Below are 24284 nucleotides of genomic sequence, written 5' to 3'. Positions count from 1 at the left end.
AGTAGAAAAGCTGTAATGTAAGTAAAGATCCTCAAGAATAATCAAACTGAAAAAGCTGCACACTCATCCCTATCTTATCCACTCAAGGGAGCATTGTTAGTTCTTTACGTCCATGAGCACTAAATACTACAGAAGTGATATCCACATAAAGATAAAACCTCCTAGAGGTATGAAATAAGGCCTGAGGAGCACACTATGAATCAGCATGTGAAACAGCATTGGAGTGAAACACCAAATGAAAAAAAATGTCCCCTTTTCTAATATCCATTTCTTGCAGAGCTGTAAGACTTTTTGATTATGCCTTAACGTGGTTGAATTGTAGGAAAAAAATCGCGTGTCCTTAGAAAAAGCTGAGATCAATATAAAGTATGGTACCTGGTTACCCTCTAGGTTGATAGTCTCTAGCAGATCATGTTCCTCCAAGCCTTCTAGGCTAGTTATTTTGTTGCTGGATAGGTCCAGCTTCTGTAGAGTTTTCAAGCTGTCCAACCCAGTTATCTTCTCAATCTGGTTCGAGCTCTAGGAAGACATGAAAGCATATAAACTGTTCATAAAGTTCTATAAAGTTTATAAAAGTTCTATAAAGTTTATAAAGCATATAAACTGTTCATAAAGTTCATAAAGATAGATGGAAAACAATATTCCTGAGGAAGCATATAGTTCACTTTATTATCATGATATCATAGAAAAATAGAATCACAGAATCATTAAGGTTGGAAATAATTCTGTCATCAGCAGTCATCAGCATAACAGCACCGTGCCTTACTAAACCATACAACTCAAGTGCCACGTCTACATGGGTTTTGAACACCTCCAGGTATGGAGACTCCACCACTGCCCTGGGCAGGCTCTTTCGTGGCTTCACCACTTTATCAGTAAAAAATTTTTTCCCAATATCCAGTCTAAACCTCCTCTGGCACAACTTGAGGCCATTTCCTCTTGTCCTATCGCTTGTTACTTGGGAGAAAGGCCAACACCCACCTTGCTACAACCTCCTTTGCAGGAGCAGCAAAGAGCAATGAGGTCTCCCCTCAGCCTCCTCTTCTCCAGACTAAACAGTCCCAGGTCCTTCAGCAGCTCCCCAGAACCCCTGTGCTCCAGACCCTTCCCCAGCTCCGTTCCCCTCCTCAGGATGCACTCCAGACCCTCAATGTCTTCCTTGGATTGAGGGGCTCAAAACTGAACACAGGATTTGAAGTGCAGCCTCATGAGCATGAAGTAGAGGGGGACGATCCTTCCTCTACTCCTGCTGGCCACACTATGGCTGATCCAACCCAGAATGCTGTTGGCCTTCTCGCCCACCTGGGTACATTGCTGGTTCATGGTCATTATTGAGCATCCTACAACAAATAGGCCTTTTATGCATTAGCCCGATCTTCATCTTGAGATGACATATTGCAGCTTTCCACAATGCTCAAGGAAAAAAGAATCAACTATGTTCTGATTAACTTATCTTTATCTCACCTTGAAGAGCAGTGAGAAACAACAGCAATAAAAAGTCTTCTAGCATTCTTTTAAAGCTGATACTGAGTAAAGGATACTCTTGTCTCTACCAATACAAAATTTAGAAAGAGATATGCACATAAAATTGTAGAATATATATACATAAATACATAGAATTTCCCTCTGTAATCATGGTTATATTTACACTTATGATTACAGAATAAATAATGAAAATATTAAGGTAGAAAAATGAGGTACTGTTTTCTTTAGACTACAGGCAGTCTATAAAAATATCTCTAGGATACACAAATTCATCTTAATGCATACGAAGTGAAGGCAGACTTTATTTACTGTCAGCAAGAGCATGCACAGAATTGTTAAAACCCCCCATCAAACCCACCTTACTGTAAGTGCATAGAATCATAGAATGGTTTGGGTTGGTAGGGACCTCAAAGCCCACCCAGTTCCAATCCCCTGCCATGGACAGGGACACTTCCCACCAGACCAGGATGCTCAAAGCCCCATCCAACCTGACCTTGAACACCTTCAGGAATGGGGCATCCACGACTTCTCTGGGCAACCTGTCAGTGCCTCACCACCCTCGCAGGAAAACATTTCCTCCTAATAGACTTAAGGAAGTATTTCTTCACAATGAGAGTGGTAAGGCACTGGAACAGGTTTGCCCAGGGAAGTTGTGGATGCCCTATCCCTGGAGGTGTTCAAGGCCAGGCTGGATGGGGCCTTGGGCAGTCTGATCTCGTGAGACCATGGCAGGGGCAACTGGATGATCTTTAAGGTCCCTTCCAACCCAAACTATTCTATGATTCTATGACTCTATGATTCTAAGATCTCATCTCAACCTCCCCTCTTTCAACTTAAACCCATTCTCTCTTATCCTATCCCTGCACTCCCTCATCAAGAGCCTGTTCCCAGCTTTCCTGTAGACATAAGTCATCTAGACTCCAGAAATGACTCAAGCTTTTGAGAACTCACAACTATCACTGTTTAACATTCCTTCTAAACAAGGTACAAGATAGAAAATCTACACCTATCACTGGACACCAAATGGCTTCACTTCTCAAGGCCTCACCAATCATACACTCGTTTCTGCTATGAACTCCAAACAGGTATAACACGCTAGGTTCTGTACTCATCTGTGTTCCAGTGGCCACGTGTGCCCAGACGGCCTCTCAAAATTATTCGTTCTGTGTAATTTTACAAGTTATATTTTTCCACCAGCATCACCTTGTGCTGCAAGCTTAGAAGCCTCATATTCTACTAATAAATATTTAGGAACTATCGAAATAAATAAGCCATCTGACTCTACTGTTAATCCAGTTGTCTGTCCTTGACATTTTTCCTGACTTTTAAATGTTTAATTATGTTATTAATAGCACAGAGGTTCCCTCTTCTCTTCCTGTTCTTTGTTAGGCCTTCCTTTAATAGGACACATTTCAGAGCTCTGCTTGCAAAATGCCATACAAGAGGAGCACATACGCTTGTGAACAAAACGGATTTGTGTAGAGATGCTTTTTTGCAAAGTATAAAATTTCTAAGAGTCCAGTTGATTAGAGCCTTTTTTTTGGGTTTTTTTGCAAACATTTTTTGCCTGGCAGAGAAGGATCTGGAGGTGTTGGTTGATAGTGGCTGAACATGAAACACCAATGGCCGAGGTGGCACAGAAGGCCATTGGCATTTTGGCTTGTATCAGAAACAGTGTGGCCAGCAGGTCCAGGAAAGCAATTGTGCCCCTGGATTTGGCATTGGTGAAGCCACACTTCAAACCCTGTGTTCAGTTTTGGGCCCTTCCCTACAAGAAGGACACTGAGGGGATTGAGCGTGTCCAGAGAAGGGCAATAAAGCTGGGGAAGGGGTTGGAGAACAAGTCATATAAAAGGTAGCTGAGAGACTGGGGTTGTTAACCTGGAGAAAAGAAGGCTGAGGGGAGACCTTATCACTGTCTACAACTCCCTGAAAGGAGGGTGTAGTGAAGTGGGTGTTTGTCTGTTCTCCCAAGTGACAGGCAATAGGACGAGACGAAATGGCCTCAAGTTGTTCCAGGGTAGGTTCAGATCAGACATCAGGAAAAAAAGGGTTCTCAGGCCCTGGCAGAGGCTTCCCAGGGAGGTGGTTGCATCTCCATCCAAGGAGGTGTTTAAAAGATGGGGGATGAGGTACTCAGGGATCTGGTTTAGTAGTGGACAGGTACAGCTGGACTCAATGATCTCAAAAGTGTTTTCCAACCAAGCAATTCTACAATTCTATGATTCCATGATTCAATGATTCTATAAGCACAATGAAGGCTTTTTGGTACAGCTAGGCACTATTTACAGTTTTTGAAGCCTTTCGTCCAAACTTCAGTCTTTTCTCCTCTTTCAACCTAAAAAGCTCCAGGGAAAATGGAAAAGAAAGCTGAATCAATGGAAAGAGAGGATGACTGCTCCCGTGAAAAAAAAAGAATTGTATTCTATCCTAATTAGTAAAAGAAAATGCTATGCTAAAATCTGTCTATTTACATAATTTCCACATGACTATCTACTTTGCTAATTAAAAAAGACAAGCGGTTGTATAAATAATCATATCAGCATGTAAGAACCCAAACTGAAGAACATGTTCACACTAATAAGGCTTAGCTGTTAACACAACCTCCAAAACATTTTAGAGAGCAGATAACCATGACTAACAGAATTACTATTAAGTCTTTTAACAGATGAGGAAATCAGTGCATACAATGGTTGAGCGGCTTTCTGTCGTTCTCCCTGAAGAAAGCATTTTAAGAAAAGATCTTCGTGTCAGCTTAGATTGTCACACTCCTATAGCTCATTTCAGAACTTTTAGACATGATTTTGCCAATCTGAGTTAATCTTATCCACTAAAAATGAAAGAAAATTCAGTTTGATTGCTACTAAGGGCATAACTGGAAGATATTGAAGGCAGCATGTATCTGAAATATAATTATTAAAAATTATATATGATACTATATATCGTATATAATTAAAATATATACTAAAATGTTACTGAACACTATTCAAATAGATGAGGACAGGCTGAGAGAGATGGGGTTTTTCAGCCTGGAGATCAGAAGGGTCCAGGGAGACCTTAGAGGGACCTTCCAGTACCTGAAGGGGCTCCAGGAAAGCTCGGGAGGGACTTTTTACAAGGGCCTGGAGTGATAGGATGAAGGGGGATGGCCTTAAATTGGAAGGGGGAAGATTTAGATAAGATACTAGGAAGAAATTCTTTCTGATGAGGGTGGTGAGGCCCTGGCACAGGTTGCCCAGGGAATTTGTGGCTGCCTGGAGGTGTTCCAGGCCAGGTTGGATGGAACTTTGAGCAACCTGGCTTAGTGGGAGGTGTCCCTGCCCATGGCAGGGGTTGGAACTGGATGGGCTTTGAGGTCCCTTCCAACCCAAACCATTTTATGATTCTGTGATTCTGTATTATTCAAAACATACTATTGACGGCTTTTAAATGTGAATTCCTCTCCTGAATTTAACTGCAGTAATAAGTTCAAGGGCTAATCAGCCTTTGATGAGTACAGACCTTAGTTTCTCTTCTCTATATCGATTCCTACAGAATGGAAGAACAATCTTTAAAATTTTAAAAGGATTGGAAAAGAATATTTCTATTTTTGATATGGGATTCATTCACTTTACCTGAAATATTTATGTAGGTGCTTAAAACTAATATAGCAAATATGAGCTTATTTCTATGTATAGTTTTTTGGTACTCATTTTGAAAATCCCATTAAATATTTCCTCAAATTACTATTACAAAGTAACTGTAATTTGAAGTAATTTTAAGAGTACTGAGAAGTCACTTGTATTTTATACCAGCTAAACTGCATTAAATATAAGCTTTGCTTAAGTTTCTGCATAACCATGTTATTGACGGCTCTTCCTATTAAATATCCCAAAATCATAGAATGATAGGATCATAGAATGGTTTGGCTTGGAAGGTACCTTGAAGATCATCCAGTTCCAATCCCTCTGCCATGGGCACAGACATGTCTCACTGGACCAGTCTGCTCAAAGCCCCATCCAACCTGGCCTTGAACACCTCCAGGGATGATGTTCATAACAGAAACAGGCACTGATGCTTCTTGTGTTAAAGTAGGTGTCAGCAGCTGGATCAGAATAATGAAGTATTTCAGGTGTCCATTTCTCTGCACTGAATTTTGAGGCAGCAAAGAACAACTGCCTCACATGCAGCCGTCTACACTGCAGAAATTTGAAGCCAGAGAAGATAAATAGTGCTAAAGCATCTGGAAACAGAACCTAGAAATGCTGTATTTGAACAAATAAATCCTAGCTATCTTGTTGGAAAGCTGGCAATATAAAGCTTCCAATCTCATTACAAGATACTTAAAAATTAAACAAAGATCCTTTAATAATGTATCAGATTTGCATACTAAACTTAACTCGTTTTCTGAAATTAATGCAGGCTTCTCACTTCTCAGTTTCCCCTCTCCACTCGTAGATCACTGTTATGAATACAATTTTATGAGGAAATGTACTCTGAAAAAGCACAGTAAGCGATTTCTTACACATCACCCAAGTAATACAAAACCTCCCCAGAGCCAATGCAAAATATCATAGAATGGGTTGGGTTGGAAGGAACCTTAAAGATCACCCAGTTCCAACCCCCCTGCCATGGGCAGGGACACCTCCCACAGGACCAGGTTGCTCAAAGCCTCATCCAACCTGGCCTTGAACACCTCCAGGGATGGGCCATCCACAACTTCTCTGGGCAACCTGTGCCAGTGTCTCACCACCCTCATTGTGAAGAATTTCTTCCTAATGTCTAATCTAAATCTCCCCTCTTCCAATTTAAAGCCATTCCCCCACGTCTTATTACTAGATATCCTTGTAAAAAGTTCCTCCCCAACTTTCCTGTAACCCCCTTCAGGTACCTGAAGGCCACTCTAAGGTCTCCTTGGAGGTTTCTCTTCTCCAGGCTGAACAACCCCAAATCTTTCAGCCTGTCCTCATAGCAGAAATGCTCCAGCCCTTGGATCATCTTCATGGCCTCCTCTGGACCTGTTCCAACAGTTCCATATCCTTCTTATGTTGGGGTATTCTCCAAAAATCTTTGGAGAAATTCAAAACCCAGCTGGACAAGGCCTTGAGCAAGCTGTGCTGAAGGTGGCTCGGCTTCGAGGAGGAAGCTGGGTCAGATGTGCTTCACAGCTCCCTTCTGACCTGTAACATTCTATGATCTTGTATTAATAAAAAATGAGCTCAGTATTACACATTATCTCTGAAATTGTGTTATTTCCCTTCATGTTTATTAGAGCATTAATACATTGATAAAAGATAAGACAGGAAAACAGCTGCAATCACTTCTTTCTTACCAGATCGAGTACTTTGATAGGCAAATTCTCCAGGCCACTGATGGCAATGAGTCTGTTGTGGGACAAACTAAGATGATTCAGACTGCGACACTTCTCCAGTCCTCTTATCTCCTCGATATTATTAACTACAGAGTGGGTTACACTTAAGGAAATAACTGAACACAAACCCTTGGTAATAATTAGTAGTTAAATTAGCCAACAGAGCTGAATTTTAGGATATGGGGAGCTAGATATCGAATGCTTTGTGCTAAGAAGTTTAAAATCACAGCTGCTAACACTCACCCTTACTCTGGAACTCACTGCCTCCTTGTTTGGCTGACACAACTTTTTGTAGGGCAGCAGGGCAAGCGACACTGATCCAGCTTGATAAATCCTCCCCTCCTTTTTGGAGGGACTTTTAAGCCCAATTGTTTCCATGACCTGGTCTACAGTGCAGTTTTTCAGGCTGGCACAACCAGGCTGGTGGCAAATCAAGAAAGTAGAGAAAATAAGGCAATGGGAGAGTGGGGAAGAAACTGCTTCTGCCAGTGTCTTGCAAAGCCCTGCTATAAATCTCTGGTCTTATCGTCAGATGCATATGTGAAGGCTAAAACACAGAGGTCTTTATGTCTTTGATTTGAACTGAGTACCAGTCATGGTCAGTCAGCTGTAGAACACAGGCACATGGCTGAGCCATTAGAAGAGAGCGCGATCTTTTTTACCCATAGGAGTACTTAAATGTGGCTCCAAACTGACCTTGACCTCAAGCATTCCACACAAATTACCCAAGTAATAACAGAGGATAGTACTATACCGGGTGAGTTCACTCTAAATTATTCCTGTTCCATACTGGCCATTTGTACTGAAAGGGGAAGGTGCATTTTAAATATACATTAAAGAGTAAAAGTAGTTAGGATTCCTCAGGAAACTTCAGCATTAACATAACTACCTCTATTAGTTAAACAAAGCAGTTGCCTTTGACAACAAGCTATCTCAGACTGGGGTGAACTGCAGAGGTACCTGCCTCTGTATCTCTTGCTGCACTGATATTGGATAACTCTGATCCAGGCATCTCATTGCTTTGTGACTGAAGTCAGGCAAGAAGAATTGCACTTGTATTGTAGGTGTTCAAGCTGGAACTAGTTAAATAAAACCCACAAAAAATATAACTGAAAAAAATAGCCAGAACATGTAGGAGGCAGAGAAATGCCTTTAGGCAATCACAGAAGAAAACATTTTTAATTGATTTGAAAGAATGAACTCTGCCTGCAAACAGAGCCAAGTGAGTTTTCATTCACGTTTCTAGTCTTACCAGGCAGTGGCCAACTGATAACGACTTTTTTCTCTCAGTCTGAATGATATTGTAACCAAACAAAATGTAAGCTTAGCCAGGGCCAAAAGAATACTCTTTAATAGCTGTGACCCAGCTGTTTTCTCCTAACTGCCCTCCTACACAGTGACTTCATTGTACTCTACTCTAGTTCTACACTTATAGGTCTAGATGGGGAAGGAAAGGAGGAAAAAAGTAACCGGTAAGCACAGATTTATATGTGTTGTCTTTGTCATTTTAGAAAAGAAACCAAAACCATCCACAGGCACTGATATTTGATAGATATTCATGGATTTGCATACAAAATGGGACTGCTCCTCTTTCAACTGAGGAAGAAAAATATTGTTTAAACCATGAGCATCAATATGACATAGCAAATTATTAAGCACTAAATCCAAAGGCAAGCAGTTTTAGTTTTTTAATGACACACTACAACACTTGGTCAGATATTATTGCCCAGAAAAGTCATAGCTCCCCCATCCCTGGAGGTGTTCAAGGCCAAGCTGGATGAGGTCTTGAGCAGCCTGATCCAGTGGGAGGTGTCCCTGCTCATGGCAGGGGCTTTGGAACTGGATGCTCTTTAAGGCTCTTTCCAACCCAAACCATTCTATGATTCTATAAGCTGTCTTCCTTTCTGGTTTGGGAAGTTTCCTCCTTGAAATCTCATTTATAAACCTGTCAGGTATGGTTGTGTGTGCACCTGTCAGAAAGAATTTTTCACTGACCATACCATCTGCATCCTAATTCACTTAAATATGGTCAGAAATGCTTAGTTACTGTCAGTGAGAAATGCATGCCAAATATTTCTGCTACTGCACTATATTTAATACAGTATTTTTCATTTATGATTACAAAGAACCACTTGTTTTGTCTGCCATGTCTTTGTTGAAGAGTGCTTGATATGGGTTAGGACCAGTGGCTATTCTGCACTTCTCAATTCTGCACCCATTTTCCTCTATTTCAGAGGGTTCTGTATGCATAGAACTGTCTTCCTCCCCATTTCAATGGCACCTTCATTGACAAATGAAGAAATAGAGAAAGCGCGCTGCTGCCCTGAAACCAAATGAAAAAATACTGATTCAGATCCACAATACAAACCTCTGATCTTTTCTTCTTTTCATTTTGCTGTATGGTTTTTTGCTCCGTGATGGAAAATTAGAATTGCAAAGGGACAGCGTCTCAATGCCATTTTCTGACAAGAACCATGTCACCTGCACAACTTGTAAGATGTGAATAACGTAACCTGGATGCCCTGCAAATGCTTTATCTGCTTCTACATGAAAAAGGCATTGTATTAATACCGTTTGGTAATGGGCTACTTCGAGGGCAAAAGGCAGAGAAAAAATTGCAGCAGCCTGCCGTCTTCTCCTTTTCAGAGAGCAGAAAAGCAAGATGCAATTTATGAGGCAAAGAGAAAAGGTTCACGTGCCCTTGGGAAGCAATTGCAAGTGAGGCAGCACGTCAACACAAAACTCTAGGAGATATTTCAGAAAAGCATAGGAGAATCTTTAGGGAGACTACGAGTACTATGGAAAGCCTTGGAGAATGAAGCAATGAAGAAACTTAATCTGCAGGTTGATATTGATCTGATTTCTTACAGCACAGTGTTTCTAAGCCCCCAGACTGGGTACCACAGTGAGAGCATAGAAGGTGGACAGCAGACCACCTTCGCTCACTGTACTTCCCTCAGCACGCTCCTGGAAGTCTTCTCTCACTAAAGGATTCTCTCTATTGTCATTGTGATTACATAGTCCCTGTGTAATTAGCTATGTCTAAGATTAAAAAACACGCAGCTTCTTCAGTTAAGGGAGCTTAGTGTTCCAAGCCGATTTCTTATTAACCTTTCTTATATAAAAATACTGGGATTATTTATTACCTCTGCCATGAAAAGACAGCGTGACACGCTGCTTTTTCAGTTTTACATGATGCAACACAGTGGAGTTTTTGTATTCCTCTAAGCAGGCTAAAACCGTACATGTATACACAGACACCTTTAACACCTCACATGCTTAAGTAAATTAAGATGTTTCACCACCAGAATGAGAGTGTTTAATCTTGCTTCTAAGGACAAAACTGACATGAAGGAAAAAAAACAAAGAAAACAGGTATCTATTGGAAGCAAATGTCTGTTCAGAAAGCAAACAAGAAAATTCTCTCCCATTCAAGCTTCCAGAAAGGATACAGTCCAGCAAAAGCTTAGTAAGAGACTGGTATGCTGACAAATCTTGCATTTTAGCTATTTGATTGTATGAAAAATCCACTTCCTAAAGAAAAAATGAGACATGAAATTAATTTCTTCTCTTCAGCACTTAGAGCTGTCTTGTGAAGCTAAGTGGCTGTTACATTAAACTTCCATCAAAGGTGTGGAAGTAATGAAAATATCATAAATATTAATATTGGGACATAAACAGAAAGGCTCTTTTTTTATGATGCACAGAATTGACATTTGGGAACATCCAAAACTACAATTTCTTCCAACATTATCGTTAATGGTCCTGTAATCATGCATGCATACTAAAAAACTAACAGAGAAGATGGAGAAAAACACGAAGGTCGTGTTTCAAAACAATCTCCTTTTTTTAATAACCCAAAGTGGGCTACCAGAAAACAGCGAAGGGAAGACTAGCACACAGCTATACTTTAAGTACGTGTTTCACAATAACATCTGGGAATGGTCTCAAGATCCGCCACGGTTCAGGCTGGACATGAGAAAAAAAAATTTCACAGAAAGGGTCTGTGAAACAGACACTGGCAGAGGCTGTCCAGGGAGGTGGTTGAGTCACCATCCCTGGAGGTATTTAAAAGACGGGTAGAGGAGGTGCTCAGGGACATGGTTTAGTGGTTGATAGGAATGGTTGGACTTGATGATCCTAGAGGTCTTTTCCAACCTAGTGATTCTATGATTCTACGATTTGCCAGAAATGAATTTCAAAGGCAGGAACCGATCCCACTAAAGGTCTGATGAATTCACAGAAGCTTAAAATCATTTGGTTGGAAAATACCTTTGAGATCACCAAGTCCAACTGTACCTGTTTACTACTAAACCAGATCCCTGAGCACCTCATCTCCTCGTCTTTTAAACACCTCCAGGGATGGGGACTCAACCGCCTCCCTGGGCAGCCTCTGCCAGGGCCTGAGAACCCTTTAGGTGAAGAAATTTTTCCTGATGTCCAATCTAAACCTTCCTTGGTGCAATTTGAGGCCGTGAATTCGACAAGCAAGGAAAAAAATCTGGTTGTATTTAGCTTTGGCTAGAACAGGTAGCTGTGCAATGTACTTTCCCATAGCACACCAGGGTGTAAAAGAAAAGAAAAGACTGAAATGTGCAGTGTAGAACACCTAAATATTCGGAAAAGCTATTAAAATCTCAAATGAAGTAAGAAAGCAAGAAAAAGGAAGGCACAGAAATTAGCTTTTGCACATGTCCAAATACAATGTCTAAATTAGATTTTGAAAACTGTTTTGAATGTAAATTATAAAATGCATTTTTTTGCAACTTACCCTGAGATTTTTAGGTGGTTTAAACATAAAAGATGTAGTCAATTCATTGTGGGAAGCATTCAGTTCTAGTAAGTGAGGTATGTGACCGATACAAGAAAGATCTAGTAACAAAACAAGATGTCAAATCCTGTACATCAATGTATAGGTAAACACAGAGATCATCATGTCAAAATATGACAGTTACGTCCAATAGCAATCAAAATCACTTTCACAAAATCATAGAATGATACAGAATCACAGAATGCCAGGTTGGAAGGGACATTGAGGAACATCTAGTCCAACGTTCTACGAGATCTATAGTTTGGATGAGATGGCCCAGAACTCTTGTCAAGCTCAACCTTAAGTGTGTCCAGTGTAGAGGAATCTACCACTACCATGGGGAGATTATTCCAATGCTTAACTGTTCTCATGGTGAAAAATCTCTTCTGGAATCCAAGTGGAATCTCCTCAGAAGGAACTTATATCCATTACCCCCTGTCTTTTCCATATGATTCTTTGTAAAAAGGGAGCCTCCATCCCCTTGATAGACACCCTTTATTTACTGGTACATGGCAATAAGGTCTCCCCTAAGCCTTCTCTTCTCAAGGCTGAACAAACCCAGTTGGATGATCATTAAGGTCCCTTCCAACCAAAACCATTCTCTGGTTCTATAAGTACTCAGGCCACTACTGAAGACTAAATGACTAGTTGTTACGGAAAAGTCCCTGCTTTGTTCAGACCCAGCCTTCACAGACAAACCATCAGTAAAATGAAAACAGAGAAGTGTCGCCTTACAGAAACGCTGCCATTATTTTTGCCCAGCACCTCAAGCGAAACAAACTCAAAAGAAATAATGCAACAGGTTGCCCACAACAGCTTATTCCTTTTGGTGTTATAGCAGAAAATTAGATGGGGAATATGAGGGAGAGGGAAGGAGTAGAAGAGATAGAGTTTAGCCCCCTCTCCGTTTGTTACCTTTCTAAATCCAGGATATAGTTTTTCACCAATGGGAAACCCTGGCAAAGGAAAACCCAAGGCTGGGAACAGACACAACTTTAAATATTATGACAACTGCACATGTAAAATCTCAACCTTAGCCTTGTATTGACAAGCTTGCTTGCATTTTATGTTTGGATAATCAACTGGACAATGCTCCCACTGATAAGTATAAGCTGGTGCAGTTGTCTACGGTTCATAAATCATTCTCGAGAGGATCAAGCCACTGCCTCATTCTGTAGAGCTGGAGTAGTTATATCACTAAAATGTAGACTGGGCTTTGTGCTATTAAATCTACATGGTACAGTGCATTTCTCATCCTAAATGATTTCACAACCCAAGAATTTACTAGTGTATTTACTACATACCATTAATTTTATTATATGAAAGTTCCAGCTTCTGTAGGTGAACATATCTGGAGAGAATGTTAATGTCACTTAACTCACGACCCTGGAAAAATAAAGCAGAGAGACTTTAATAACTAGCTGTACAACCTCAGCACTCTCCCAAGAGATACACAAAGGCAGGAGACATTGAAGAGATGCCCCAAGGTCTCTCCAGCTGGATGTGTCAGAACAGAATGACATATACAGAAAGTGATGTTAGACCTGCAGACCAGTCATGAATGGAGAAAATGTCAAAAGATGACATTGAAACACAACCAGGAGAGACAGCTGGAGCTAGGAAAAATGCCAAGAAAACAGGGCTGCATAGAAAAAGGAATGGCAGCAAGTAATCTTTAAAAAGACACAACCATTTTAACTTTCTGGAGGGACAGCCTTCTCAGGTGTTTAGCATGTTCCTCTATTTTTGTCTCTAGCTGACTGAAGCAGGAAGATCCATTTTCACATTCGAAGACTGGGTAAGGAAAAACCTTACTGCTGTCGCTACGCTGTGAAAGAAACAATACCAACACGGCAGTTGTCAGCAGGAGCTGTGCTGTGTCTTGTCAAAAGTCCCATCTACATGAAATGGCATTGAAAGGCAGAGACAAAAATCTGCCTCTCAATATTTTTTTTACTAGACCAACTATTTGCTGTTAAAAAAGGGGCAACTTTTAAGCAATAAGCTCTTTACAATGATGTTCGCTACTCATACTTACTGTAAGTGACAGATTAAGATAAACGTATTCGGTACCAGGGGCTGAGCGCCCCAGCTTGTGGAGTCCCTCAGCCACAGTGTCTTCATCCAATACTCCATCAAACTGACCCTATAAAAACCAGAAAGGGAGGACATGGAGAGAAATGGATTAAGGGGAGATTTATGAAACGGAATTCCACACTTGGCAGAATCTAGGGGCTGCTTGGAATGCAACTGGGGACAGAGGGTAATAAAAGTGCTCAATCAAAGGCTGCTTTTCGTGCTCCATCATCCTACCAAGGCACACTAGGGAAAAAGATGAATACAGCCCACAAAACAGATAAATAGAAACACATAGAGTACTAGCTCTATATATTTAAAAAGATTCAACAGCTTTTTGTTGGGGTTTTCCCCCCCCCCTTCTGGTTTAAATGTGCAGCTCTAAACAGGACCCATTTCCAGAGATGTTGAGCCATGAAACTCACATTGACTATGGATGTTAACATCTCAGCAAATCAGCACTAACACAACCCCAATGTTGTACCCCAATATGCGCATTATAGGAGGCCCTTTAAATCTGTTCGGCATGAGCAGCTATCGCTGTTCTTCAGAGAACAATCCTGCCAAAAAGAGTACTTGACAGATGGCACTAATGAACCACTGCGTAGCTTTAATGAGAAAATAAGCCAATGGCTTGTGAAATTCCTATAAGCCTGGAGAAGTCACCCAACAATTGCTAATCTAGGGACCAAGATAAATAATGTTTCAAATGGTGATCAGCTAAATTATAGCACCTAAACATTAAAGCAGTGGAGGCTATAGATGCCTTTCCACTAGGTAAAAATACGAGGTGATAATACTGTGGCAGTGGACACTTTAGAGCCCAGCAGTGCAGGAAGAAATAATCCACCTGGTTCCAGGTGCTGATTGAATCTCAGAGGTGGGCAAATAAACAGGAAAGGAGTTTAATTTGGCCATCCATTTGCCAGTTCATACAGCAAAGACGGAGAAGGGTAATCCAGAACTATCCTGGACACCACAGCGATGGAAGGTTCCCTAAAAAAAGAGGCAGAAATGAGAGGTGTGGAGGGAAACAGACCAAAGCAGCCTTTCCCTTCTATGGGGAAATGAGAAATGTTTACCTTGTGCCCCCATTGCCTCCTCCTTCCTTCCCCCACAATGACACCGAGTGATGAGAGAGGGTGTTGTGGTTTGAGTTCAAGCAGAATCAGTTTCTGACTCTAACTCAATCACACAAAGTAACTTCATTTTCTGAAAGCAAACTGCATGTTTTTCATACAGTTTCTCTCTAGAAATGATAATACCAGGCCCTGGGTTGCAGAAAGGCCAATGCTTATACTTATTCCTCCAGTAACCAGGGCCATCCTCGAGCGGACAAAAAAGGGGCTGCACCTGCAAGGAGGGATGGACAGGAGAGGTGACCCCAAACTGATCAACAGAGAATTCCAAGCCATATACATCATACTCAGTATAAAATTGAGAGACCATGAAGGTCTCCCCCTTTTCTGTGATAGCCGATGTCCAGTGAGAACTTCGACGGTCTGGTTGCTGCTAATCCCAGATCCGTGCATTCCTGAATCCAGGTCCTGAGCCCAGCTCCTTCCTAGCTGTCGACCCATTCCCTCGCGTATGCTCTGCAGCATTTGTGGTGATGTAGTCATCAAGGAGTGGTGCGAGGGCACAATCTCATATATTTGTATAGTTTTTATTACTTTCTAATTATTATTATTATTATTATCATCATTATCATTTCATTAAAGCAGTAATTTTGGTTTCCTACACCCAAATCTTTTCCCCCTCATTTTCATTTCCCCTGGGTCTGAAAGCTGGTAAGGGGCTTTTTACAAGGGCCTGAAGTGACGGGATGAGGGGGTAATGGTTTTAAACAGGAAGGGGGAAGATTTAGATTAGGCATTAGAAAGAAACTCTTCCCAATGAGGGTGGTAAGGCCATGGCACAGGTTGCCCAGGGAAGTCATGGCTGCCCCATCCCTGAAGGTGTTCAAGGCCAGGCTGGATGAGGCTTTGAGCAGTGGGAGGTGTCCCTGCCCATGGCAGGGGGGTTGGGACAGGATGATCTTTAAGGTCCCTTCCAACCCAAACCATTCTATGATCAAAAAGGCAGAAATTAGACACGAGGGGAATCGCAGTATAACCAGAGTCGGAAGGGACCCACAAGGATCATCGAGTCCAACTCCTGCCCCTGCACAGGACAACTCCACCATTCACACAGCTGGTCTGAGGGCATTGTCCAAATGCTTCTGGAATATTGTGAGGCTTGGTGCTGTGACCTGCTTCCCTGGGAAGATGTTCATAGAATCATAGAATCGTTTGGTTAGAAAACACCTTTGAATTCATCAAGTCCAACCATACCTGTCCACTACTAAACCAGACCTCTGAGCACCTCATCTCCCCATGTTTTAAACACCTCCAGGGATGAGGACTCCACCACCTCCCTGGGCAGCCTTTGCCAGGGCCTGAGAACCCTTTCGGAGAAGAAATCTTCCCAAATGTCCACTGCTGGACCACTCTCTGGGTGAAGAACCTTGTCTTAATATCCAACCTAACCCTCCCCTGGCTCATCTTCCTGCCATTTCGTTGGGAAACAGACCAAGCCAGCCTTTTGTCTGTTTGAGGGATAAGAAATCTCTTCCTGGTGCCCCCACTGCCTCCCCTTCTTCCCCACCTGAGTGATGAGGCAGGGGCAAGGGCTTTTCCCATATAAGCACACCCCTCCCCAAACATCTGAGGGGCACTGAGCTGAACCTCTGCGTGCTGTGACTCCTCTTCTTCTCCCTTCTTCTCTTCTTCCTCCTCTCGCTGAGCCGGGCTGAGCTGTGGCTGCGCCAAGCTGGCACCGTCCTGCTGCTGCTCCCCTGGGAACCCCTGGGAGAGAGGCTCGGCGAGGCCATAAGCAGAGGGAAGGGGCTCACTGAGGCCACGCTCGCCCCTGCTCTCCTCGCCCCCCGCCATGCGCTGCAAGGAGAAGCGAGAAGGGCGAAGCTGCGCCCTCTCACCACGCCGCCGACATCTTGTTTGCTGCGGTTGCCGTGGCGATGGGGGAAGCACACCCCCTCCCTTTGCCCCCCCGCCGATCACGTGATTGGCGTCTACTCGCCATCCGACCAATAGAAAACCGTCGTGTGGCGCTGTGCAGGACGGGAGTTGTAGTTCTCTGAGCGGGGGCATCTGCACAGGCCCCTAGACAGCAATGCATGCTGGGAGTTGTAGTTCTCTGAGGGGAGAGCCTGCTGCATCCCCTGCCGCAAGGCATGCTGGGAGTTGTAGTAATATGTCTTCCTAGTATCTAATTTAAATCTCCCCTCTTTCAGCATAAAACCGTCCGCCTTCGTCCTGTCCCTGCACTCCCGGATAAAAAGTCCCTCCCCAGCTTTTCTGAAGCCCCTTTAAATATTGGAAGCTGCTCTAAGGTCTCCCCAGAGCCTTCCCCTCTCCAGGCTGACTAAGCTCAGCTCTCCTACCCTGTCCTCATAGCAGAGGTACTTCAGCCCTCAAATCATCTTCCTGGCCTCCTCTGGATCCCTTCCGACAGATCCATGTCCTTCCTTTGCTGAGGACTCCAGAACTGAATGCAGGGCTCCAAGTGAGGTCTCATAAATGAGCAAAGAATCCCCTCCCTCACCTTGCTGGCTGCGCTGCTTTTGATGCAGCACAGGATTTGTCTGGCTTTGTGGGCTGCAAGCACACATTTCTGGCTCCTGTCGACCTTCTCATCCACTAGTACCCCCAAATCCTTCTCTTCAGGGCTTCTCGCAATGCAAACAAAAAGCTTTAGACCAAAAAAAAAATATGTCTGACACATACCAATCCAAGTCTTAAAGATGCTAAAGAGTTTTGTGCAATCATGTTTTGTGGAGGGCTGGAGCACCTCCCATATGAGGACAGGCTGAGAGAGTTGGGCTTCTTCAGCCTGGAGAAGAGAAGGCTCTAAGGAGACTTCATAGCGACCTTCCAGTACCTGGAGGGGCTGCAAGAAAGCTGGAGAGGGACAGTTTACAAAGGCTTGTAGTAAAAGGACTAGGGGCAATGGGTATAAACTGGAGAGGGGCAGATTTAGACTGGACAAAAGGAGGAATTTCTTCACTATGAGAGTGGTGAGGCACTGGCAGAGTTTACCCATGGAAGTTGTGGATACCCCATCCCTGGAGATGTCCAAGGCCAGATTGGATGAGGCTTTGAGCAACCTGGTCTTGTGGGAGGTGTCCCTGCCCATGGCAAGGGGTTTGGAACTAGATGATCTTTAAGGTACCTTCCAACTGATTTTATGATTTGGGGTCTCATAATTGCTCTGGAGGCTCCATCATCTGTGGTGGGTGGCAGTGACAGCCACTGAGCACAGATCCTGTCTGGCAGAACCCCCTCCCACACCATTTTGTGTGGTAGGACAGAGAACACCACTCCAGACCGTGCAAAGCACAGTAGTAACATTTGGCTGTGGCTGGGCCTAAATCCTTTTTCGTGCATGTACATATATGCCTTTCTTTACTTTTTTTTTTTTTTGTCCATTTCTCTGCCTTTCCAACCTGGAAAACAGCCAAATGCTTCACAATTCCCCTGACTCCATGCTGGCAGGTTAGCATCAAAGGAGTGGCAAACAGATGGATAGAATGAAGGCGGCTGAGATGTTAGAGTGTGGTTGGTTTAGGGGAAGATACTTGCCCAAGCACTAAGCTCTCCAAGAGGCAAAGGCCACGCTTAATCAAATTAATAGCTAGCTGGGCAGCTTGTCTCTGTAAGATGGGGCTGGAGATTTCATGGGAACAGATGAGAGGAAAAGGGCTGGTCCAAATACAGTTTACACGGACTGCCATCGAGCTTGGAGCAGAGCCAGCAGGGCTAATGAGTTCTCTGCATGGAAGTGTCCCAGAGTTTTATTTCCCACCATCTGGAAAATGCCTGCCCTTCTACTAGGATTTGTGATGATTCAGACAGGAGAAGGGATTATTAAAACCACAGAAACACACTTTTCCTCCCTCCCTGTCTCCTCCCACCCCATCTGTTTGGCTTGGCAGTGCAGGGATTGGCTGCCTGCTCATGCGCTCTGAGATGAAATGGTTCCTCTAAGACCCCTCTCCACGGAGGATGGCAACTGGAGTGAAATTAGCTTTATGTAGTTTGGGCTGGAGGCAGATTGTTCCTGAATGAGGCCATTAAAAAAAGGGGGGTGGAGGAGGAACAAAATGCCTGGGCAGTAATGGTAATTTTGGTGGAGGCAGAAAATAGTTGGCACGGTTGGAATGTCACCCTGGACATCCTCCTTCAAGTGCCACATCCCTGGTCCAGCACATCACATCCAACTAGGGGATTATCTCCTTCCTTAGCAGAAAGGATGCAAATTCACTTTTCCCCTCCATAAATCATATAGTGCAAACTGCACTCCAAAAGCTACGGATGGCCACCCCAAAGAGCCACCAGCTGTCGGTCCACCTTCCTCTGGGAGCTGTGTTGGGTTTTATGCCTTGTCAATGATTTAGGCACTTCCCTCTGCTTTGTCTTCATCCCTCTGTGCCCTTAGCAGCTACCACCACTTTTTAGTTCCAGCTTCTCCATGGTCTTGGGTTGGTACCATTTCCATAGCCACATTTGTTGTTCCAACTCCCAAAAAGTTATCCTGCTCCTGAGGGGTTATTTTGCTCATCTGGATGCTCCTGGGAAGAAAGTTTGACCATGATAGTCCAGAGAAGCCATTTTTTGCCTTTGAAGTTGTCAGGCGAGTGGGTTGGGAGGGGTTTAGCAGTAATTATGTTTATGCAAATAATCATCAAACCATATCAAAGTTGGAAAGGGTTGGAAAACTGTTGGGAAGGGTCCAGAGGAGGGCTACAAAGATGATCAGAGGGCTGGAGCACCTTCCGTATGAGGACAGGCTGAGAGAGTTGGGGTTGTTCAGCCTGGAGAAGAGAAGGCTCTGAGGAGATCTTACAGTGACGTTCCAGTACCTGAAAGGGGGTACAAGAAAGTTGAAGAGGGACTTTTTGTAAAGGCTTGTGGTGATAAGATGAGGGGAAACAAGTGAAAACTGGAGAGGGGAGATTTACGCTAGACATCAGGAAGAATTTCTTCACCATGAGGGTGGTGGAGCCCTGGAACAGATTGCCAAGGGATGTTGTGGATGCCCCATCCCTGGACGTGTTGAAGGCCAGGCTGGATGGAGCCTTGGGCAGCATGATGTAGTGGGATGTCCCTGCCCATTGCAGGGGGGTTGGAACTAGATGATCTTTGAGGTCCTTTCCAGTCCTAACTACTCAATAATTCTATGAAACACCACCCACATGCTACCATTTATTAACTCTTCTGCAGGTGTTAGATCCAACTGGAGCCTGTGTGCCGCGAAGGCAGGTTTCACCACCGCTGGGCAAGCAGATTCCAGACCACAATCTTTACCTTATCCTTCACGTGGCATTGAGGGGGTGGTGGTGGGTGCTGAAGCATGCAGTGGGCTCAGCCACCAAGGAAAAAGGGCTGTGCTTGCATCTCCATGCAGCTTATCTACAAGCTGTCTGATTCCTTTGGAGGTCTGTTTGGAGGTCTTTGTGCCAGCCCACCTTGCTCCTTTGCATCTGTTTGCATCCAGCTCTTCTGGCACACTTCATCATTTAGTCAAAATCTGGGGAGGCAAATAGCTTCAAAAGGAACTTTTCTGTCGGGATGAGCAGGCGTGTATGGCCTGAGGGAGGGATGTGACTGAAAAGCCAGAGCACCATGATTGCATGCTCAAAATGGCCATCTCCGAATATACAGGTCTGTGGGGTGTGAGGTTTCACATAATAACATGGCAATTTTGTCCTAGCAGCGGGAGCCTTTACTCACCTGAGTAGCAACTCTGCCCACAATGGGATATTAATGGGATATTAAACTGGCTGGATCTATGAAGGGGAGGGACCATCTGCCACCATTGCTGCAGAGGATCTACCAGATCCCATGTCACTATCTGTCTCCATATTTGACCAACTATCTGTACGGCAGTCTCTTCAGTCCCATGTTGTCATCTCTGTGCCCAGACCACTCTTATTCAACCTTTCCCACCTCCGTGTCCTCTACATGGCAGAGGTGACCTCTCTGTGGGAAATAGTGGCTGCGTATCCATGGGTGTCTCCGTGTCCTCCCATCCAACCTCTCTGCATTCAATAATGTGGACTCTCTTGATCCAGTAAAAGGAGGAGGGAGGATGGCACAAGGGGTTCCCTCTGGCTGCCCAGAGCTTTTGGGGTAATCTTCTCACGTTTAAGGAAGCATTAATAACACAGGAGATGTTCAAAGAGTGTCCTTCTTGTGTAATCAGCTGGGAAAGAGCTAATCATGCAGATGAGGGACTTTTACAGTTCCCCTAAACGCCTGGGCTTCTCTTCTGAGTGATTAATGAGAAACAGCTCAGTATGTGGGCTCAGTTATTCACAGCCTCATCTGACACCTTCCTGCTCTTCATGCGAGGAGGGACATTTCTGGATGCATCAAGGAGAGATAAATCTTCACGGCAAACGTTCGAGCAGTGGAAGGAGAATAGCTGGCTGGTAGCCGGGAGGGTAGGAGAAGGGGCAACTCACATCACGGCCAGCCTGGCCCAGTGAAGATCAGTGGTTTGAAGTAGATTCAGCCGCCAAAACATTTCTCAAAGACCCCTCACTGTGCTCATCTTCTCAAGCTGAAAGATTAAAAGGGATGGAGTAGTTTAGACAGGTGAGAAGTGACTTCAGCTGTGCTAATGAAGGAAAACTCATTAATCTGCTGTTCCCTCATTGCTGAAAGGGCTGCTGTGGAACAAAGGGTGAGAGAGGTTTCCCCAGACATTCAATCTTGATGTCACATTTACAATAGTGCTTTGCTGTGGTGTGAAATGTTCCCCAAATTCTCCTGGCTCTGGAACAGCAAACACTGAAGTAAGCAATAGAAAAAAACCCCAAAACCAGAACTGAAGCTCTAAATCAGTAGTTATTATCCTAATAAAACCTTCCCACTATTGACAGAGGGAGCATTTCATACTCCGAAGCGTTAACAGAAAATGCTGGGCTTAAATACATTGATTTACTATTCAATTATAAAAACAATCAGCTCCCAAATACCTGCCACATGCAAAGCAGATTTATAGGCAGCCCTTGCACCCTGATGGCTCTTTGCACTTGCTTAAGTCCTATGCAAATTCACTCGGTGATTCACCGAGAAGCAAGCAATTCACCAAGCAATAAAAGGACTCAGCTGGATGTAGGGAGGAAGGGGAAACCTGAAGTGCTGCTTTGGTGCTCCTGAGCAGGAAGAGAAGCAAGGTATAAAACAGACAACTTCCACACTGTTCAAACTATGCCGAACTCAGCTTTACAGGTCCCAGTTTTCATGGTGATGGGGCAGAAGTGTGAGTCTATTTGACGTCTTCCCTTCAGCTTATTCCTGTGCCTGTGTTATTGATATTCAGCCTGCTGGTAGCACGGGTTACCTCCCTAAATCAATTCCCTGCAGCCAGTGGCTTGGGTTCACTCATTTCCACTTGATCCTTTAGTGTTTCTTGCTGTGCCTTCCTGAGCTTTTCCACTGGGGAATTGCATGTATGTGTGTCTATGTGGGTCACATCAGAGCTGGCTGCTTTGAATTTGGAGAGGGCCCCATGTGGGGTCAGCTGCTAGCACCCTGCATGAGCAAAGTAATCCTAAAATCGGAGAACGGATTGGGATGGAAGGGATCTTAAAGCCCATCCAGTTCCAACCCCGCTGCCATGGGCAGGGACACCTCCCACTGGACCAGGCTGATCAAGGTGCCATCCAACCTGGCCTTGAACACCTCCAGGGATGGAGCAGCCATGACTTCTCTGGGCAACCTGGGCCAGTGTCTCACCACCCTCACAGGAAAACATTTCTTCCTAATATGTCATTGAAATCTCTCCTCTTTCAGCTTAAAATCATTTCCCCCTTGTCCTATCCCTGCACTCCCTGATAAGGAGCCATTCCCCAGCTTTCCTGTAGCCCCCTTTCAGTACTGGAAGGCTGCTATAAGGTCTCCCCAGAGCCTTTTCTTCTGGAGGCTGAACAATCCCAACTCTCTCAGCCTGTCCTTGTCATGGTCTTAAAATTCTTGGTTCAGGGATCAGAGGGGCTTGGGGAAGCCCAGGTCTGTCCAATAAGCTCCCTGTCTTTCTGACAGTCTTGAGCCTTCTGGGGACTTCTCATGGGGTTGAGGCAGCAGCAGATGCCCCATGCCTAACATCTGTCCCAACCCTGGAGATGAGAATTCCCTTACTTCAGTCCCACACTCTGTCAGCCCTCAGGTCCTCATATCCCAGAAACTCTGCTCTGCTCTTTCCCTTACTGGTGGTGGTGGGATGTGCCACCAGCTTGGGGGCAAACAAGGCACTGTGGGTGATTGATGATGCCTTGAAGACTGTCCCTTAGCATGGAGGGACAAAGACTCCAACAGCCTGTCCTGCTGAGAAGCACTTTTGATACCTTGAGAGAACTGATGTCTGGTTATTACAGAGCTGGTGGAGTTGACTGTATTCAGAGCCATGAAGCCACTCTAGTGTCGTGTATTGCTGCTTGTCATGATAAGGGGCCAGCAAAGAACACAGCTATTGAGGAAGGGAGATGGAGATGTATTTCTTCTCTAGGCCTGGTCCCCTTCCATCTTTCCCTTGATAACCAGGAAAATGCAATCAGTATGATGTAAGTATCCCCGGTCCTCATAGAATCATATAATGTCCTGAGTTGGAAGGGACCCACATGAATCATCGAGTCCAACTCCTGTCCCTGCATAGAATAGCCCCAATATTCACACCTTGTGGCTGACGGCGTTGGCCAAATGCTTTGGGAATATTGTCAGGCTTGGCGCTGTGACTGCTTCCCTGGGGAGGTGTTCCAGTGCTCCACCACCCTCTGGGTGAAGAACCTTTTCCTTATATCGAACCCAACCCTCCCCTAAGCAGGATTCTCCACCAGTCTTGCTGTGGATTTTAGTCGCATACTGCTCAGCCTGGTCTTGTGCTTGTCAGAGTCCAGTGATGGAGAGGGGACTTCACCAGGAGTGCGAGCAGTAGCTTTGCCTCAGCTGAGTGGCAGAGGCATGAAAAATAACCGTGATGTTCATTAAAGTCACTGCAGACCTTCGGAAGTGCTGAGGGTTGAGATCCAGGCTGCTCCCTCTCTCTCTCTTTTCCCCACATCTCCTTTCAGCTCTCCAGTTGTCAAATCCACGCTGATGGCTGGGTGCCTCCGGATGAGCACACTGAGCTGTAGCAGTGGAGGGAGTGATTTGTCTTTGCCAAATACATTTCATGCTGCAACTCGGTAAAGGAAATTACAAACACCGAAGTCCAATGCCCTAACAGTCCAATTTTCTTCACTGATTGCCACTGTGCCTAAGCCTAACAGAGTAAATAATGAACACCGATGCAATGAACTTCTCAATAAATTGCTCCTGATGAATTTCACACAGGTCATCCAAAAGCAAATTTAATGATTATATGCTGGCCTCAGCTACCTCATTTTTTTTTTCCTGTCTCAGTTGTTAAATCCAATCAGCAAAGGAAGGAAGAGAAAATAAAATAAAATGCCTCATTTCTGAGCACGCTCCCTATTCGATACAAAAAGCTAAAACATGA

At 44.2% G+C, this 24284-nt stretch overlaps 1 protein-coding gene across 4 annotated transcripts in view; it reads right to left on the bottom strand.

Annotated features, from left to right (window-relative positions):
- LRGUK (leucine rich repeats and guanylate kinase domain containing) overlaps nucleotides 1–16726 on the bottom strand; it is an 81611-nt gene extending 64885 nt beyond the window's left edge. For 3 of the 4 annotated variants that reach the window (XM_054054959.1, XM_054054967.1, XM_054054974.1), the window contains exons 1-7: nucleotides 16429–16726; nucleotides 13684–13793; nucleotides 12950–13031; nucleotides 11607–11707; nucleotides 10288–10369; nucleotides 6797–6921; nucleotides 376–519 (exon numbers count right to left, since the gene is read on the bottom strand). In XM_054054959.1, coding sequence (XP_053910934.1) covers nucleotides 376–519; nucleotides 6797–6921; nucleotides 10288–10369; nucleotides 11607–11707; nucleotides 12950–13031; nucleotides 13684–13793; nucleotides 16429–16654 — 870 coding nt within the window. In that variant the 5' untranslated portion in view covers nucleotides 16655–16726. The remainder of the gene's footprint in view (nucleotides 1–375; nucleotides 520–6796; nucleotides 6922–10287; nucleotides 10370–11606; nucleotides 11708–12949; nucleotides 13032–13683; nucleotides 13794–16428) is intronic. The other variant, XM_054054953.1, reaches the window with a different exon arrangement.
- Between the last annotated feature and the right edge of the window lie 7558 nt (nucleotides 16727–24284).

The sequence above is a fragment of the Cuculus canorus genome, chromosome 1 (genome assembly GCF_017976375.1).
Source record: "Cuculus canorus isolate bCucCan1 chromosome 1, bCucCan1.pri, whole genome shotgun sequence".
Taxonomy (NCBI): domain Eukaryota; kingdom Metazoa; phylum Chordata; class Aves; order Cuculiformes; family Cuculidae; genus Cuculus; species Cuculus canorus.
This window is presented reverse-complemented; position numbering and strand designations above follow the sequence as displayed.